Source organism: Charadrius vociferus, unplaced genomic scaffold (assembly GCF_000708025.1).
Source record: "Charadrius vociferus isolate BGI_N301 unplaced genomic scaffold, ASM70802v2 scaffold398, whole genome shotgun sequence".
In the NCBI taxonomy this organism is placed as follows: Eukaryota; Metazoa; Chordata; class Aves; order Charadriiformes; family Charadriidae; genus Charadrius; species Charadrius vociferus.
In genome coordinates this window covers 343,724-362,989 of record NW_009649571.1, presented here as the reverse complement: position 1 = coordinate 362,989, position 19,266 = coordinate 343,724, and the positions used below count along the sequence as shown (strand labels likewise).

At 52.8% G+C, this 19,266-nt stretch overlaps 2 protein-coding genes across 2 annotated transcripts in view; both read left to right on the top strand.

The window, feature by feature from the left end:
* Nucleotides 1-9,254: 9,254 nt before the first annotated feature.
* On the top strand, nt 9,255-10,154 carry LOC104291102 (olfactory receptor 1361-like). The gene has a single exon (XM_009890300.1). It carries the CDS (start codon nt 9,255-9,257, stop codon nt 10,152-10,154), a length of 900 nt encoding a protein of 299 aa, XP_009888602.1.
* An 854-nt stretch (nt 10,155-11,008) lies between these two features.
* Nucleotides 11,009-19,266, top strand: part of NPDC1 (neural proliferation, differentiation and control, 1) — a 31,192-nt gene continuing 22,934 nt past the window's right edge. Inside the window, exon 1 of the mRNA XM_009890299.1 lies at nt 11,009-11,030. Coding sequence (XP_009888601.1) covers nt 11,009-11,030 — 22 coding nt within the window. The remainder of the gene's footprint in view (nt 11,031-19,266) is intronic.

Here is a 19,266-nt window from a genome sequence, read left to right as displayed (position 1 = left end):
ATCCTATACTTTGCTAGTTAACTTACCTGGGGTCGTTTTACTGTCCTCATGTGGATGCAGGTTCAGCAAGTTTGAGAACTTATCTTATTTCTGATCAGCTTCTTAAAATTGATTTAATCATGCTAGCTTCCGTTTAAGCTTTCCCTTTGTAACGTTGTTTAGGCTTTGTTTGCTAATATCAGCTTAAGCGCTCAGAGTGAAGCTAAGCTGGTCTTTCCTGACAATCTCTGTGCCATATGTGATATTTAATCCTCTTGACTTTCCATTTTTTCCCTTTTTCCCTTTTTAAATGCGACAATATTGGATCATCTGCAGTTCTCAGCATAGCACTGGCTGCCATGAGAATGGCGGTTTGATTTTAGCCCATGGGCCAGGTCCTGCTTGCTGCTCAGGATCTGTGGACTCTTGGCCATCCAAAAGACCCAAGCCCATGGGTGCCCATCCAACCTGGCTGGAGCAACCATGGGTTAGAGCCTTGTGGATGCCCCTTTGCGTGTTACAGGCCCTGGCACCGCCGTCACCAGCTGCCAGTATCATCACTGCAGCAGGAGTCACTCCAAAGACATGCAGTCATCAGGTCTTGTCCGTCCATCTTGGACGGTGCAGAGTGAGACCATGGGGTTCCCCAAGTGCCACTGGACGTGGGACCTGGTGGGTGCCAGCCCAGCTGAGCCTTCTCCACCCTCCAGCCTCGGGTCAGCCCCTCCCTGGGATCTGGGCGATGGGCATCGGCTCTTGACAGCACAAGCATAAACAATTTGAACTCCCACAGGTCAGGAACAAGTCACCTCTAAATTGCCAATTACTGCTTGAAGACACCTCTGTGCTGGTCTGAGCCCCACAGAGAAATAAACACTGGTTTTGCTCCCTGTTTTGGGAAGGGGCAAATATAGCTCTTGTCCTCAGGCACTGCAGTGGCACAACAAGGGCCCTTGAGCCTTTTCAGAAGTTAAGACTGCAGAAGTTCAGAAACTTTTAATGACACCAACTGAGACCCGTTAAAAGTGAAGAAAAATCAGTGCTGCTGGGGCAGCAAGGTGCTCTTTTGGTGAGCCTCACGAGGCACTGCCACCTGAAATGCAACTGGCTTTGGATGATCCTGCTTCCCCAGGTGTGGAAAGCTGTTGAAAGCATGTGCCTATTTTCAATATGGATCATTTTAGGATGTGGTTTAATACCCTGGCTCCATGATTGGATGTCCCAACGTGGCTGATGGGAAGTGTCTGGTGGCCTGAAGGTGGGAAGCAATGTGGCTGGGGAGTTTCTAAGCTGCCAGGGTCAGTATCTCCTGAAATGTGTGAAGATGTGTCAGTCCCAGTGATGCCCAATATCAGTGATGATGTGCCTCTTGGGCACAACACAGCTTTGGGGACAGGTTGCTATGCTGGAGCTGCCATTCAGAGCAGCCTCAGCAGCCCACAGAATGGGGTAGTACAAACCTCCTGACATTCAGCCAAGGCAAATGCAAAGTGCTGCCGCTGGGCTGGGCTAACTCCATGCAACTGGGCAGACTGGGCCTGTGGGGAGATGGCAGCCCTGTGTCTTCAGCAGGCAACAAGCTGAACATCAGTCAGCAGAGTGCCTTTGCAGCAAAAGCAGCCAGATTCATCCTGGTCTGGGTTAGCAAAGGACAGCCATCAGCTCAAGGGAGCATTTGTGAGACCACGCTGGGAAAGATGGGTCCAGTTTAGGGCTCCCCAGTACAAGAAAGGCCCTGATGAACCACAGAGAGCCCAGTGGAGGACATGAAGCCAGTCAGGGCCTGGAGCACAGCACGTGCAAGGAAAAGCCGAGAGAGGTGGGCTGGTCCAGCCTTCAGAAGAGAAGATGAAGGAGACATCTGGCTGCTGTCTCCACCTGCCTCAGGGGAGGATATGGAGAAGATGCAGCCAGATTCTTCCCAGAGTGCTCAGTGGTAGAATGAAGGGTGATGGGCAGGACCTGTAACATGGCAAACTCCAGTTGGACAAAAGGAGAAAGTTCTTCATTGTGAAGATGGTCCTGCACTAGAGCAGGTGTCCAGAAATATGGTGGGTTCCCCATCCTTGGAGGTACCCAAACTGAGGTGGACAAGTCCCTGAGCAGCCTGATTGAACTTTAAAGCTGGCCCTGCTCTGAGCAGGACCAGGACCAGAGACCCCCGAGGTGCCTTCCAGCTGAAATCCTCTGTGGCTCCCCAGGTCACGCAAGCAGGACTGATAAAGAGGAACCCAGCTGAACACAGCCAGCTGAGCATTGAATGCTCATAGAAATTATTTATTCATTATTGACCACCCATAAATTAATTATAATTGTGGCCAACACCAGGGAAGATCATAGAATCATAGAATGGTTTAAGTTGGAAGGTACCTTAAAGATTATCTCCCTGGCACAGGCCGGGACACCTCCCACCAGCCCAGGTTGCTCCAAGCCCCATCCAGCCTGGCCTTGAACACCTCCAGGGATGGGGCAGCCACAGCTTCTCTGGGCAACCTGCGCCAGGGGCTCACCACCCTCACAGGAAAGAATTTCTTCCTAATATCTAATCTAAATCTCCCCTCTTTCAGTGTAAAACCGTTCCCCCTCATCCTATCGCTCCACTCCCTGATCAAGAGTCCCTCTCCTGTAGCCCCTTTAGGGACTGGAATGGGCTCTAAGGTGTCCCCGGAGCCTTCTCTTCTCCAGGTTGAACAACCCCAACTCTCTCAACCTGTCCTCACAGCAGAGGGGCTCCAGCCTGCTGACCATCTTTGCGGCCTCCTCTGGACCCGCTCCAACAGATCCATGTCTCCTTCTGATGTTGGGGGCCTCAGAGCTGGAGGAAGCACTATAGGGGGGTGTCCGCAGAGCCCCCGCAGAGGGGCAGAATCCCCTCCCTCAATTCCACTCCTAACATGCATGGTCTCAGTGTGCCCTCAGCCCTCCCTCCTCTGCCCTGTGACCATCCCCTGTGCTGCTGCTGGACACCTGTGGGCAGAGCAGGGAAAAGCCAAGGCTACTGTGGTGAAATGGAAGGAGGAAGACTTTAGGCTCCAAAAGGCACTTGTGTGCACTGAAAGTGGGAAGAGGGGTTGAGTTGGATGGGCAGGGAGAAATGCCGCATCAGGGAAAGGTGCTCCTTTTTCTGGCCAGTGTCCCCATCGCTCTCCCCTCCCCAAAGATGTGCTTGCTCTCAGGCTCCATGCTGACCTTTGCAGATTGGTGCATCTGGGAGGAAACTTCCCTTCCAGAGGCGGAAGGTGTCGGAGCAGCAGTTCAGAGAAGCAACACACCTTACGCTTGCTAGAGCCCCTTAAGTCACTCTTAAATCTAGATGAGCTTGTCTAGAAGAAACCAAGGTTATCCTGCAAAGCCAGGAGGTACATTCTTGGTTGCAAAAGTAGAGAAAACAAGCTAGAAAAGGAAAGCACAGGCTGAAGAGCCAAACTCTGGCATATTCCTGGACTCAGGCTCTTGCTTAAGGGTGTCTCTGAGCCACTTTGGCTGCAGAGCCCACTGTGCTGCTTCAGCTCCACCGCTGGACCACCCCTCTGGGTGTCTCTAGCTGCTAAGAATCATAGAATTGTCTAGGTTGGAAGGGACTGGATGGGCAGGGAGAAATGCCGCATCAGGGAAAGGTGCTCCTTTTTCTGGCCAGTGTCCCCATCGCTCTCCCCTCCCCAAAGATGTGCTTGCTCTCAGGCTCCATGCTGACCTTTGCAGATTGGTGCATCTGGGAGGAAACTTCCCTTCCAGAGGCGGAAGGTGTCGGAGCAGCAGTTCAGAGAAGCAACACACCTTACGCTTGCTAGAGCCCCTTAAGTCACTCTTAAATCTAGATGAGCTTGTCTAGAAGAAACCAAGGTTATCCTGCAAAGCCAGGAGGTACATTCTTGGTTGCAAAAGTAGAGAAAACAAGCTAGAAAAGGAAAGCACAGGCTGAAGAGCCAAACTCTGGCATATTCCTGGACTCAGGCTCTTGCTTAAGGGTGTCTCTGAGCCACTTTGGCTGCAGAGCCCACTGTGCTGCTTCAGCTCCACCGCTGGACCACCCCTCTGGGTGTCTCTAGCTGCTAAGAATCATAGAATTGTCTAGGTTGGAAGGGACCTTTAAGATCATCGTGTCCAACCATTAGGCAAATACTGCCAAAACCACCACTAAACCACGTCCCTCAGCAGCACGTCTACCCGTCTGTTAAGTACCTCCAGGGATGGTGACTCCACCACTTCCCTGGACAGCCTGTTCCAATGTTTGGCAACCCTTTTGGTAAAGAACTTTTCCCTAATATCCATCCTAAACCTCCCCTGGCGCAACCTGAGGCCATTTGCTCTTGTCCTATCGCTTATTACTTGGAAGAAGAAACTGACTCCTCCTTGCTACCACCTCCTTTCAGGTAGTTGTAGAGAGCGATAAGGTCTCCCCTCAGTCTCCTCTTCTCCAGGCTGAACGACCCCAGTTAAGAAGTTCAAAGACAACTTCAGTCCTGGCCCCTGGAGGTTTGGGGCCCTCTTCATGGGGATGCTGCTGGAGCACCCCTCAGGGGGATGTCCACAGTCAGGCATGGAGCACAGGACTCGGCACAGCATATTGCCTCATGGTGTGCTTCCCTGCTCCCACAGCATCCCAAAGCGCCGTGCCCGAGGGGCTGTGCGGAGCAATTACAGACTGTGCTGTAACAGGGCATCTTTTCCCAGGTGCCTCCCAGGAGTACATTGAAATCACCCTGGTGCCCTAAACAGCTGGTGCTGCCAGACACACCTGGTGTGAAGAGAGAAAGCATCTTCTCAAGGTAAGCCCTGCAGGCGCTGTGTCCCCAACACCTGTGTGGGGTGAGTGCTTGAGGGCAGGACAGCTGTAGGATCCTGGAGGGAAGGACTCAGCCCCATGCCGGGGGCTGCAAGGCCAGCTCTGCCCTGCTCTGCTCTGTGCCCCTCTCCAACAACCAGCAGACGTGGGTGTCCTTGCAGTCCCTCCCATAGTCCAGCAGCCAGAGGAGTACCTGGGTGCCTGGTACACGTCTCAAAGTTCACAGCACCGCAGCTCACCTGCTCGCTGCACAGCAGGAGCTCTGCCCCTACTGCAAACACGGCTCTGCCCGGCTGCAGACGTGTCCCTTGTTCACCCATACCACAGTCCGCTTCCCGTCGGTGCTCCCGGTCTGCCTGGGATGTGGCTCTACAAACACAGCGAGACCGCAGTGTCGGCCTGTGCTTCACACACAGCAGCACCCATCAGCTGCTCCCCAGTCAACCTTGAGCTCACTTGTCTCATATTAGATTTGATTGCAAATCAAATGCAATTTAATTAGCAGAAAGGCAAGCAGACACTTCCAATGACTGGCTGATCATCCAGCTAATGACTATCAGATCAGCAGATTTAATTGCAAACCCCTACAGTTATTGGAAAATGAAATGAAGATGCCGCTTGCATCCCAGTCGCACAACACCTTCAACATCTCCTCCTTCCCTCTCTCGCAGGCTGGAGGGCAATGCTGGGGACACACATAGCCTGCTGTGACTCATCCCTCCTGCCCCCTTCACCTCCCAGTGAGGCAACTGGTGCCAGAGATGCCAAGCTGTTTTTCTGGTAGCCCAGGATGTGGCGATGCCCTGGGGAGAGCAGATCCTGGGTATGCCCCTGGTTCTGGGGAGGCCATGGGGCACTGGGAGGGAACTGGGGCTGGGTGCCCTCCCAAGGGGTCTCACTCCGGGTTTGTCTGTGTGTCATCTTCCAGATGAACCAGGCATGTAGTTTTCCACCTCTGCTTCATTAAACCAACGCAAAGGCTCTGTGGACACCTACTTGTACTTAGAACAGGTTTATTTTAGGTAAAGGGAAAAGTTTTCGGTGGTGACAAAGAGATTTAGGAACCAAAACCCCTCCTACCTTTGCCCCACAATGTGAGCATTTTGGGCCCCAAACCTCTTGAGAAGGCATCAACGTGAGACCTTGGCTCCTTGTCCAAACCCTGGTGCAGGAGATGATTCCTGGGTCAAAGTCATATTGCTCTTGCAGGCTTGCCTGGGCCAGTGTTACCCACAGCAGTGTGCTCGAGCAAAGGGCTCTGCTCCCCAGTGCTGCAGTCATCTCTCTGCTTGGCTTTGCTTCTCCAGGCTGACCACGGCCCACCGTGTCCTCTCCAATGACTCTCCCCTCTTCAGGCATCCTGGCAGCCCAGCTTGGCTTCCTCCTCCTTGAGTGGGCTCCCTGTGCGCCACTCAGCACGGTCTCACTAACGTACCACAGCATCAGTATTTTTCCACATGAACTGGAAGCCTTTCTGCTGTCCCCACGGCCAGTTTGTCACCCTGTACCACACTCATGACTCCTGACTGTCCTCGGCTGACTGGACCACTGGGTCTCCAGCCGAGGACCCTGTAAGCAGGCAGACTGCTCCGTAGTCCCAAGAGCTCCTGTACCCACCTAGTTTTCTTTCTTTTTGTCTGCCCTAAAGCTTTGCAAATGCCTGGTGCTGTATTCCTCTTCTCCCATCCAACATAGTCCCCATCACGAAGATGCTTTGCACCCTCGCTGCAGGAGAAGCAGCATTCATTTTTCCTGAATTCACGTGCAGCCATGCTCCCTTCGCACATCCCTGCTGACATGCAGCAAACCTCTGAAGACTCTCCTCCCTCCTTGATTCTGCTGTCCCCATACCCTCATGTTGTCACTGGCCACCCTACATTTGCCATAAATTGTCATTGTCCTCCTGGAAAACTGGGAGTGGGCGACGTCTGACTTCCAGGGCACCAACCTGCGAAGCACTCTGGGGCTGCCTGTCCTTCAACTACATGGCTGAAGGGCATATATTAATCTCATAACACTACAAGCAATTTTCCCAGTCTCTCTGCACTCCAGCTTTCAGTGCAGACTTTGCTTACCACTTTTCAGGCTCTTTTCTTTCTTTGCAGACTTTCCACTCTTTCCAAACACCCTCCTTGGTGTATATATGTTGCTCGTTTGCTAGGGGAAAAGCCCTGCTTCCCCAGCCTCTTCCTTGTGTCCGAAAGGGAGTTTTTAGCTGGGTTTTGCACCTTTTCTTTTACAAAATCCCAGCTCTTTTCTACGTTTGCATGCTCGACTACAGCTGCAGTAACCAGCTCTCCTCACTTGTCCTGATTTGTTCTTGTTCACAGATGCAGCCACCAATCTGCTCCTATTGATCTTCCCATTTACACAAAATGGCATTGACTCATCCCTACTCTAGCTGAAGTTATTTTCTCAGATAGCTCTTCTAAAAACAGCCTATTTTTCAGGAACAGGTACAAAAAAAAACCCCATCAGCTCACTTCATCCTGTAACCCGGTGAAGAGATATGTGAGATGTCATATCCAAGGATATCTGGAATCACCGTTACCGACAAGGCTGTGATTTATAATACCACCACTCCTCCAAAGAGTTATTCTTCCTGGAAGAATTCCTCTCCTGGGGCTTTGTCCTCGCCCCAGTCTAGCTGGGGGATCTGTGACAAACTCCCAGCACCATCCAGGCAGATCTTCCTTTCCCTCCTTCCCAAGGCAATTTAGATCAAGGAAGATCTTTTGATGGTGCCTTTCAAAGTCTTGTACTGTCCTACCCTTCCTCCTCGCCTCCCTTTCTTGCCCTCTCCTCCTGTGTTCTCCATTGCCTCTGCTCTGGTCACACCAGCTATTTCTCTGACCTCTGGGGACATCTGCTGCCATGGGTGGCTCCATGTAATAATTTGAGTTCTTCCATACCAACTTTGCATGAGGGCACAATCAAAAAGGCAGAACAAGAAGTGTTGTTTGCCATGGACCACCCACCTGCTCTTCCTGAGCCAGAGGAGACATGAGCCTTTTGCTCATGACATATCACTCTCCCAGATGATGCTCTTACCCCTACAGGTACTTCACTTCCCTCTGTGGTTATGCTGTTGTTTACCAGCTCCTACTCTTCCAGCACATCCCAAACCAGCTTGGAGAGTCCATGCCTCTCCTTGGACCTCCATTCCCTTTGTTGCTCAAAGCCTGACATCGGATCCCTGAAGGCTTCTCCTCTCCTGCTGACGTGCCTCATTGCATTAAGAGGAGTGTCTCTGTGGAGGCTCCCAGCTGCTCAAGCACCCCAGCCTTTCCCGTGACACCCAGCCTTGGGCTCACTGCTCCTGCCTCCCTCCCTGCTCACACGCTCACCCCGACTGCTGGGCACCCACAGCCCATCCCTGAACCTCTGCGTTGTGGAGCACATCCCCAGCATGGTGGAGTTGTCCTCATTCCCTCTTGGAGGGAGCTTGCAATGTCATCAGGGTGTGCTCAAGTCTTCTCAGCCTGGCACCCCCTCCTCTTCGCATCTGGCAGATGCTCCCACGCTTCTCCCTGGAAGGATCTGGTGACAGCTCTGTCAGTACTAACAGCTTCTTGCAAGTTTGTGCAAATCTGTGATCACCTCCTTACTGCTCTTCCTGTGGATTCAGTAGTTTCAGGTTCACACTCAAAATCTTCTGCATCCCACCTTCATTTATCCTTGAGCTCCAGTTTCTCATTAGATTCAGAGTCTTCCCCTTTTCCTGAGGGCTAGCAGTTCTGATTGTTCTTGCCACCCTCAAGCCTATTTGAATTACACAATTACCTTGAGATGCCTTTCTGGTCCTCCTGAGATCTCTCAGAGGTCCCTCCTTTGCATTGCTTTCTAGGTGTGAGCATGAGGCTAACAAGTACAGTGCAATATTTGCAGGCAGACACCTTTGTCTGTAACTTTTAACAATAATTTTTTTTTTTTTTTTGGAGAGGGGTAAGGTCTGTTCCCACAATCTGTGATGGAGAGGGGAAGCCGGAGATTTGTCTGTATCTTCACTAGTGGTATAAACACAGTTTGCTTGCATGAAGGGCAACTGCTCAGCAAGGCAGGGTGCAACCTGTTGTGTTGGATGTTTTGTGGGATCTTTAGACCATGCTCCAAAACCTGGAGAGGAGCTGCCCTTGTCCGCCCTCGTTTAACAGTCCCAGGGATCCTTACTGACCGCAGTGGTGAGGTCCCAGCTCTCTGTGGTATCCTTCAGGTGACACAGAGTCGGGGGTTGCCTTGAGGGTTAAAGCCTCATGGGTTGAGACCCGCCACCTGCCCCCACAGACGCATCCTCTCCCCCGAGCCCCTGGAATGAGGTGTGATGAGTGCCAGGGAAGTGGCACAGCTTCAGTCCACCATGCAGCAGTGCTGGTGATGCCCCACGGCAGGGGTGAGTGCTCACCCTCCTCCTATTTGTCTTTATCTCCTCCTACTTTCCCTGTAGATGAGCCCCAAATCCCTGCAGTGGGGAAATCTCAGCAGCCCCACCATGTTCCTTCTCTTGGTGTTTTCCAGTGCCTACAGAGCACGGGTGACCCTCTGCCTGTGCTTCTCACTCATTTACCTGGTGACAGTGCGGGGGAACCTGTTCATCATGACCCTCATCTGGCTGGACGTCCACCTGCACTCCCCCATGTATTTCTTCCTGGGCCACCTCTCCTTCCTGGACATCTGCTACTCCTCCATCACCCTCCCTAAGATCCTCAGAGACTCCTTCTCACTGCAGAGGACAATGTCCTTTGTGGGCTGCATCACACAGATCTACTTCTTCCTTTGCTTTGGTGGCTCTGAGTGCATGCTCCTGGGTGCCATGGCCTACGATCAGTACCTGGCCATCTGCCACCCCCTCCACTACCTGTCGGTCATGAGCAAGAAGATGTGCCACTGCTTAGCTGCTGTTTCGTGGCTCAGCAGCTCCTTATCATCTCTCATTCAGGCTTTCCTCACAGCCCACTTGCCCTTCTGCAGGTGCAGCATGATCGACCACTTGTTCTGTGAGATGCCCTTCTTGCTGAAGGCATCCTGCAGCCCGAATGCTCCCCTCAACAAAGCCGCCTTGTATGCTTTGGCTGGAACTATTGCGATGGGCTCTTTCCTCCTTACTCTTGTGTCGTACATTCACATCATCGGGGCTGTTCTCCAGAAGGGAGCAGGGACACAGAGGTCCTTTGCCACCTGCACCTCCCACCTGACTGTGGTGTCCCTGTTCTTTGGTGCAGGGGCCATTGCGTACCTGGTGCCTCACTCCAGCAGCTCCAAGCAGATGGATGAGGCCCTCGCCCTGCTGTACGCCATTGTGACTCCCATGCTCAACCCCGTCATCTACAGCTTGAGAAACAGCGAGGTCAAAGGGGCCATCAGGAAAGCCCTGCACAGGGGGGTGTTATAGATGTCCACAGCAGGGATGTGGCTCTCGGTGACCCAACGCACGAGGGGTCTGGGGCTCCCGGTCGGGCGGTGCCGTGTGGTGCTGGTGTGGGCTCAGCTGGTAGTTCCTCGGTCTCCCTCACCAATGCAACCAATGCTCAGACCCGTGCCTGGTGGGGACCCAGGGGCTTGGTACCCACTTCACAGTGTCGTCTCCCTTTGTGTCTGAAAGCCCCTAGCCCAGCTGGCTTCAACTCGCAGTGCCATCTTCAGGAAGCCCCCCATGATCCCAGGCAGGTCAGCGGTGCTTCATCCCATCCCAGGAGCCAGGTGCTTCCAGCGTGGAGCACCGCAGAAGTCTTCACCTTCTTGGCCTGGTGGCAGAAAGATGGCACACAACAACCTTGGAAGACCTGAATAGACTAGGAGGGGATTTTGTAAAATTGCTAATTGCTTGGCCACAGGAGTTCTCCCAATAAGCAACTCTGGGAACATTTTTCCTAAGAAATAGGTATTGCCCAGGTAGAGAATCTGTACTGGCTTTGCTGTGACGGTCCCCTTGGTAAGCCTTATTTTTTTTAATCATTTATCTACACCAGGGCTTTGTCAGGCATTCTGGAAAGAGCTTTTATTCCTAAGCAGAGCCCTTTCCGAGGTGAAACACCGTGCAAAGCACAGCAGTAATGCTCGGCTGTTTGCATCTCCTTTTAAGATAATCTTGTCTGGGCTGGACTTGCAGACACTGCAGAGCCGGATGTCTTTCCCCTAATGCAATAAAATATGTATAAGTAGGAAAACCATTGTCAGGGGATTGATCTTTGTTGTTACAGGAGCCAAAGTTAATCCTGGAAACAGTGAGCTGCTTCCACATGCAAAATGGTGGTGATAAAGCAGGCGCGTGAGTGGTATCCGAGCGTGGCTGTGGGAGCAGATTAATCTGGCTTGTGACATGCCTTCAGGAAGGGTTCGAGGTCTCTCAGCACCACACGGAGCCAGGGAGGCGTCACTTGGTGGTCGTAAATAAATGGGTGTGAAAGGATGCTGTGACCACTGCTCAATGTGTGCAAGAAGATACGCCTACAGGAACAACAAAACACGTCCGCCTCAGACCTCGGCCGAGTGCTGCGTTGGGATTTCTTTACAAATAAGAGTCTGTAAAGACTCCTACTTGGCAGAAATAATGGGAACTGGAGCCAGAGCTATCTGCCGCCCCTCTGCTCTCTCTATTGACAGGGAAACCTGTGATTTCATGACTGCTCCTGCCAGTTGTAGCTACGTTAGTCTTTGGCCAGGTAGGCACCTCTGGAGGTGGCAGGCAGGGTGAGGCAGGGAAGGGTCAGGCACTGCAAGTCCTGAGTGTGCTCTGTGCTCAGCCTTCAACTCGTGACACTGATGGCTGAGACCACACCACGATATGGACCAAGGGAGCTTGCCATAAAGACCAGCAGCGTCACTAGGGGTAAAAGAAACATATATACCTTTTATTAGGCTTATCTGTCAGGGAAGATCACTGCTTTCTCTAGACCAGTGGTCTCTGAAGTGGGGTGCAGGAAGAAAGTATTTTTGGTACCATTAGTAAATAGAGTAAAATAAAATAATATTTTTAAAAGTAGTGGTTATTTAATCTTTATCTCATCCTTTTAGAATTTCTATTATTGTGTACATAGATATAATTTATGAATAAATATACATATATTGGGAGTGCAGACTCAAATGTTTTTCACTGATGAGGTTGTGTGATCAGAAAATTTTGGAGAGCACTGCTCTACAGCACCACATCTGAGCAAAAAGGAGTCTCAAGGAGTGAAGCTTCACCCACAGCAAAGGAAGATTTAGGGATGAAATGGGGATCACTTACGCAGACAGGACATATGCAGCCCCTGGGACCAGGCGGGATGCACCCCAGGCTGCTGAGGAACTCGTTTGGGGCTCTTCACTCTGCAGCCTCTTATGTTGACCCATCATGGCGTGCCATCGCCATAGCTTCCAACTCCAGCTGGATCGAAGACCCCAAGAAAAATAGGAAAATGTCTCTGAGCACCAGATTTCACTGTGATGGTGAAATAATCATCAAAACTTTAATTCCTGGGTAAGCGTCAGCACAAATCTTCTCATTCAGTGTGGCTTTCACCCAGAGTGCCTCTCTTTCTTGCTCTTCACCTCGGTTAGTTCTTGAGTTCTTCATAAAACACCAAAAGGAAGAACTACACGAGTCCCTGGGGGGTGGCTGCTTCCCGTCCTGGTAACACACGTGCACTGAAGGTGCGCACAGAGCAGAGCTGTCAAGAGCTGGTCTCTTGCCTCCAACCTGGAACGGCGATCAACCAGCTGTAGAAAAAAATAGTGGACATAGTGGACACAGGAACACCTGCCACATGGCTGGAGACCTCAGGAGGTGAGACCAGACAAGATGCTGTGCTAGAGCTCTGTGCCCAGGCAGATGTCCAACAGCTGCTCCTGCTGCCGATTTGGACTTGAGGTACAGCCGAGTCTGGCAAAAATGGAGTAAGGGACTGTGCTAGGAACCCTCCGGCCTGTGGAGGAGGTTTGCTCCTTCGGGCTGCAGGTGGAGTCAGTGAATTAATTCATCCCTGGGTGTTTGTAAAGCACCTTCAAGTGGGCAGCGTCAGGGACTGGAGAAGCATCACTAAACCACAGAAATTAGACAGAAACACCTTTGTATTTAATCTACCTTTACCAGTGCAGGACTAACTCCAATCCCCATTCTGGGACCATGTCTGGGAAGAAAGGCCAAAATCAACTGTGCTTCTTCTCAGCGGAGATGACTGATACGGCTTCACATGCTTTAAAGACCTGATGAGAAAACTAGTTTCTTCTGTTGTCTAGCACTGGCTAGAGGATCCCCCCCTGCCTTACACCTGCATTCAATCCAATTAATTGGGTGATGACCGTGTTCCTCCTAGAAAGGTGGAACCGTCTTGGTTAAAAGATGATGAGAGATAGAAATCTTAACATTCCCTTGACAGCTTCCTCACAGCCACCCTGACATTGCTAATTATACCTTGTTTCTAATTGGAATTGCCTGAACTCAAGCTCCAGCTGCAGCTTCACGCCTCCCCCAGAAGCTGCTTGGGCTGGAGCAACCAAATAACTTCTTGAGCTGCTTTTTGAGGAGGCCCACTGGGAAAGCTGAGAGCTTTGTGTGCCGTCAACTGGAGTCCAATAGTCTTTGTTTGCTTTCCAGACCTGCAGGATGCAAGTGGAGGATGATGGTCCTAAAAAAACCAGATCAACCTGGTCAATATGCAAACTCCCATAAGTACAAGGGTGGAAATGGGACCTGAGCCAGCAGCAGGGCTTCTCCCTTTCTCCCAGAATCATGGCATGAACATGGATGAAAGCTATTCCCCACTGTGTAGGCAGCAGTTTCATGTACTACCACAAAACGTATCATGGGGAGCTAGGGATTTCCATGCCATGCTCCCTGGGCTTCCCAGACCAGGCCCTTCAGATAACCGTGCTGCCCTGTGAACACCTCCACCTAGGCACAGGAACCCCTGTCACAGAGCCCAGCCCAGCCCCACGCACCGCCCCGTCTCTCCGTCTCTCTCTGTGGAGCATGCTGGAGTCAGGATTTGCGGGTGATGCCATCTGGGGCAGAAAGGTCCCTTTGCTGTGAGATGCAACGTCCCAGGAGAGGCAGCACAATAGCTATCAGCATACACTGGTCTACCTTCGTACCTGGTCATCAGTGAGGGTCCATGCTGGGTTAATTGAAGAATTGTGCAGGAGCATCCTTGGAGACCCCCAACCTCCAGCATGTGAGATGCAGTGCTGGGGGACCCCAGCCTCTCTCTTGGTGCAATTTAGTCCCAGTGAAGCCCAGGCAGGCAGGGTATGAGAAAATATGTGGCAGCCCAGTGGTGCCTGAGGCTCTGGGAGCTGCTGGAGCACCATGAGCCCTGTGCATGAGGAGGCTCAGCCTGCATCCCAGAGGGAGGTGATGCCCAGAGCTCATCCCCTCCCCAAACCACATCTAAAACATCCCACTGCTTTCTTCTGCAGGGAAAGACCTCACCAGCTGTGGCCTGGTCAATAGGGACTACTCCAGCCACACCATCCATTGGCAATGCCAGGGGCTGACCACTGCAGTGCCGGTTCTCTACAGTAAGTGCCAGAGGAAGCACAAAAAGGCATAGTGATGCCCACGGAGGCAAGGGACATGAGGCGCAGACCCATGATGATGATGATCCTAAAATGGTCCCCAATAAGCCTTACCAATGTGATAGGAGCTGCTGGACAGTTTGTCCCACTGCTCTGGGGGTGTTGGGGAGCTGGGTGCTCTGACAGGGCTGTATGGGACACCCAAACTGCTCCCTGTACCACTCCTGTAGGAGGAGGTTTGGGAACATTTGGCCGGGCTGCAGCCACATCTACAGTGAAACCCAGTGTGATAGAGAAATTCAGAGGCACCATGAGCCAGATGGGCCTTTCCAAGGAGCAAATGATTGTGCTGCCCAAAGCCAGTAAGAGCAACCAGCAGCTCCTGTCCCCAGGTCCTCCTTGCCCAGGGGTCCCTGCACTCAGTTCTCTCATGGCGTGCAGATGTGGTGAGAGGCAAAGGGTGATTTTAACACTTTCCCATGGCTGCTGCACTGAGGACCACGGGGAGCACGGCTGAAGAGCCAGGGTGGCAGTGCCCTGGCATGCACTGAGCTGGGGCAGGCTCAGCCTGTGTGGGCAGTGCAGGGGGTGGGTGGCAGAAACATTGCAACCAACTGGAGTCCATGGGGGATTTTGTCCTCCACATCCCTCTGGGTGGGTGCTGTGCAGCTTTCCTCTGTGCTGCGTTGCTCCTCGGGCTCCCCTCTGGAGTAGGAGATAAGCCTTATCCCTCATTGTCTTTGCAGAGGAGTACACCCCGCCATCAGAGCAGGTGGGCCAGAGCTCCAGCTCTCCCAGCCTGGGGCTGGGGCAAACCTGCAACATCTTCCCAACCTCCCAGGTGGAGGCTTGGGCACAGGGACTCCCAGCATAACTGGCCAAAAGCAGCCCAAAAGCAACCCCCATCCTGAAGCACATCTTGGAGAGAGGCTGAGCACAAGGCAAAGGCCAGAAAAGCTACTTTTTTCCTTTTTATCTTCCTGCAAAGTAAATTGTAAGATCTGAAACTCAGCATTAGCAACAGACGTGGCCTCAGCCTGAGTTTTGGGATGTTGGGAACCAACCAGGGGTTTGGGAAGCTGTCTGCAATGGGCCGGACCCTTGGAGCTGGAGCTGGACTTGTGGCAAGCAGCAAACAGTGCTCTGGGGAGGGGGAATGGGATTAGGGCATCCTGGGATAATTCAGGGTCAGGAGAGCAGGTCCCACCTTGCTGCCAGCCCTGATCACCCCCAATGGGTCAGTGCTGGAGGATCCAGCTCCCCGCTCTGCAGCCCCCAGTCCTGCCACGCTTGGAGCTGGCTCCTGTGGCCCCCTCCACCTCCCCACCAACCTCTTGCTCCCAAATAGAGATGGTGATCCTGTCCCATGCTGCTGGAATCCTCGCAGAGGTGCTTCAGGCTCCCAGACATCCACTGACCTGGTAGGCAGCATGGGGCAGGGGTCTCCTCCTCACCTTGCCATGACTCACAGACTCCTCTGGACACATGCCAGTGCCCCCCACTGACCTCCCATTTCCTCCCAGTGCTCTCGCCTGGCCGCAGGCTTGGTGTGCACACTGGGAAGCGGGTGCACCACCATCTATCCCTACCTGCCTGCCCAGCAGACCCCTTCACTGGGGTGGCCCCGCTTGGGGCTGCCCTGGTCCTGCAGGTGGCCTGACGCTTGCTGGGTTTGCTGCTGCACAGACCCATCACTGTTTCCCAGTCATTTGCCACAGCCATGCTGCGGACCTGTGATCACAGAATCACAGAATGGTTTGGGTTGGAAGGTACCCTAAAGCTCATCCAGTTCCACCCCCTGCCCTGGGCAGGGACACCTCCCCCCAGCCCAGGTTGCTCCAAGCCCCGTCCAACCTGGCCTTGAACACCTCCAGAGATGGGGCAGCCACAGCTTCTCTGGGCAACCTGCGCCAGTGTCCCACCACCCTCAGAGTGAAAAACTTCTTCCTGATATCTAATCTAAACCTCTCCTCTTTCAGTTTAAAATTGTTACCCTTCATCCTATCAGTACATGCCTTTGCACAAAGTCCCTCTCCAGCTTTCCTTTAGGCCCCTTTCTGATACTGGAAGGGGCTATAAGAACCTTCCCTTCTCCGGACTGAACAGCTCCAACTGACTCAGCCTGTCTTCATAGGAGAGGTGCTCCATGGTCAGCTTTGTAACTCCTCACCACTGCAGATCTGGTCCCCATGTCCTCGCCCCCACCAGAAGCCAGTCCCTGGCCCTGACACCAAGAAGGGGAAGCCCCAGCAGCTATGGGGCTCTGGAGAGCCTGCAGTGGGGCAGGGGCACCAACCACCCCATCGAGGGTGCACAGCCCTGGCAGGCCCAGGTGGGCTGTGGTGCCTGGGGACCTGGCCCACCCCCCTGAGTGAGGGGTCCCAGCCATACCCTGTCCTGGAGGTGCAGAGCTCTGGACCTGTGATGGCACCCTCATGCTGCACAAGGGCACCCGGCCGGGAGCACCAGTCCCCTGGGTGCCGCTGGAGGTGCTGGGTTGGTGACACATGGGGACAGGACCTGGCGGGGACTTTTCCCACTGACTGAGGTTGGCCTCTCTGGCACTTGGTGACAGGGACAATGCAGGGCAGAAGAGGAGCTCGGCTCTTTCAGAGTGTATTGAAATCACTGAGTTTATTAGGGATTTGTATCAGCATAAACGGGACCAGTTTGGCCCAGTAACCCTTTGGTTTGGCCCAGTATCCACCCCAGTAACCCTCCAAGCCTGCCTTCCTGCAGAGCAAAAAGCAGCAGGTTGAAGATGTGGTTACTGGCTCAGGTGGGGGCACTTGCCTTGGTTCTCCCAGCACCATCACCTGGTGCGCTTGCTGGTCTCAGAGGCGAGTGTTAAAAATTGAGAAGCAGTTAATGAGTACAGAGCTCCAGCAAATTAGAGAGTGAAGGAAATGCAGGGTCTTCCCTTTGGAAATAAAATCCTGGGCTTGCCCAGACAGCTGGCAGCAGCGAAAGGCCAAAGAAATTAAGGAAGAAAGAAAATTTTAAGAGACATCTATTCTGCTGGAGGCAGATGACAAGGCTGCAAAGAGCATTGTCCCCATGACTGTCCCCATGTGCTGTCAGCCATCCCTGCCTGCACCTTCCTGCACAGCCTTGGTGGCAGTGAGAGCTATGGGCAGGCAACAGTTCCTGCCAAAACCCAGCCCCGCATCCCCAGAATGCTGTAGCCCCAGCCTCTTGTTCTCGGCAAACCTTGGAAAGCCACGGAGCAGGCTGACAGCCTGCCAGGGCACCGCTGATGCTCTAACAGGGCTCCTGCCGCGCGCGCCGTCAGCTGGGGCCGAGCCCAGCCACATAGCAGGGCACTGGCCATGGGAATCCCTCCACTGAGAATTAGGGACTGAAATGGCAGCACATGTCGGACAGCGGGATCCGACAGCGGGTCCCGTTGAGCATCACGTCGTCTCTTGCCAGTGCCAAGGTCTCGGGTCCGTGCCCGTAGCACAGGGATGGAGATTGGCCGCCTGAAGTTTGCAAAGCTGCCTGTCTCAGCACCCCCTGCCTCCATGGAGGAAACCCTTGTGCAGCCCCGAGCAGCTCTGCATCACACAGGGACACTGGGACAATAACCTGGGATGCCATCTGGACACAGCGGTTGGCACAACTAGGGTGTCTGTGAGGCATTCCCACGGCTGGTGTCTGTGGAAGCACATCTCCACTGAGCACTCGCTGTCCTGCAGCTGGCTGGGATGTTTGTGCTTTGAGGAGGACCCAAGGGTTGGAAAACAAACCCTACAGAGTTGAGACTAACCCAGTGTATGTGAAGAGCATTCAGAAGGAAGTTCACACGTGGGGACCCGGGGACGTGGCTGTGACTGGGAAGGGAGGGGGTATTTTGGCTGTGCACAGCTCTATCCAAGGCCGGTGGCTGCAGCTGAGGTCTGACAAACTCAGCACTCGCAGTCAGGTGCCACAGTTGCCTGGCAGGCAGGGACACAACCCCTCCTGCCATCAGCCTGGGCATTGTCCCAGCAGCAACCTGACCCGCACATGGGATTTCTCAGCCCCTCATCCCCAGTTCATACCACTCCTGAGGGGACTGGAGCAGTAACCGGGTCCCAACACCCACCAGCTTCCCCTGACCTCTATTCCTGGAGCCGGGCAGAAAGAGCATCTCTGCTGCCCCGCAGTCCTCACCTCTCTGCATGCAGGTTGTGTTTCTGCTTATGAGAGTTCATGTTATCTGGTCTAGGGGGAAGCAGGATAAGCCTCGTTACAAAAAAATGCTTAAAGGACCTTAAAGTAGTTTTTAAACAGATCTATTTTATATTTTCTTCAGTGTTTATCTTTGTAGTATTAAAGATTAAAAAAGGATAGTATCTCGCTCTGTGGGATTTCCTAGAACTTTATTCTTCTTCCAGCTTCTTGGAATCTTTATTTCTGTTTCACTGCTATCTTTTTAATTGGTGAAAATACAGCAGGGAAATATTTTTAAAAGGTACTTAGGCAATCAGTGTTTACACTGGTTAAAGTAAGATTCAATTGTAATCACTTCTCTATAGCTCTTGCAGATCGGCTTTTCTTATTTTCACACAGGTGCTGTTAATGGCATTGTCATAGCGGTTTATGACTGCGGTTCCCAGTCACAGACAGAGATTTGTGTGGTACGCCCTGCTCTACCAACAGATCTAAAGACTAAGGGATTAAAATCTAGAACACGTGACAAGAAAAGGTGTTATACCAGGAAAAATTTCTTTACTGAAAGGGTTGGCAAGGACTGGAACAGCCTGCCCAGGGCAGCGGTGAAGTCACCATCCCTGAAGGTAATTGAAGGTAATTGGCGCTGAGGGATGCGCTTGAGCGTTAACTTGGCGGTGACCAGTTAACGGTTGGACTCGCTGACCTAAAAGGCCTTTTCCAACCCAAATTATATCCATAATTCTATGACAACCCCGGTTTGGATGGCCCCGTTGCGGGGATGCTAGTAGGGATGAAGGCTCCAGTCGCGACGCTGCAGGAGGGGCGGGGCGTGGCCCGGCGGCGGGGGGCGA

Coding starts and splice junctions, on each gene's coding strand:
- LOC104291102 (XM_009890300.1), top strand. CDS start 9,255: ATGTTCCTTCTCTTGGTGTTTTCCAGTGCCTACAGAGCACGGGTGACC.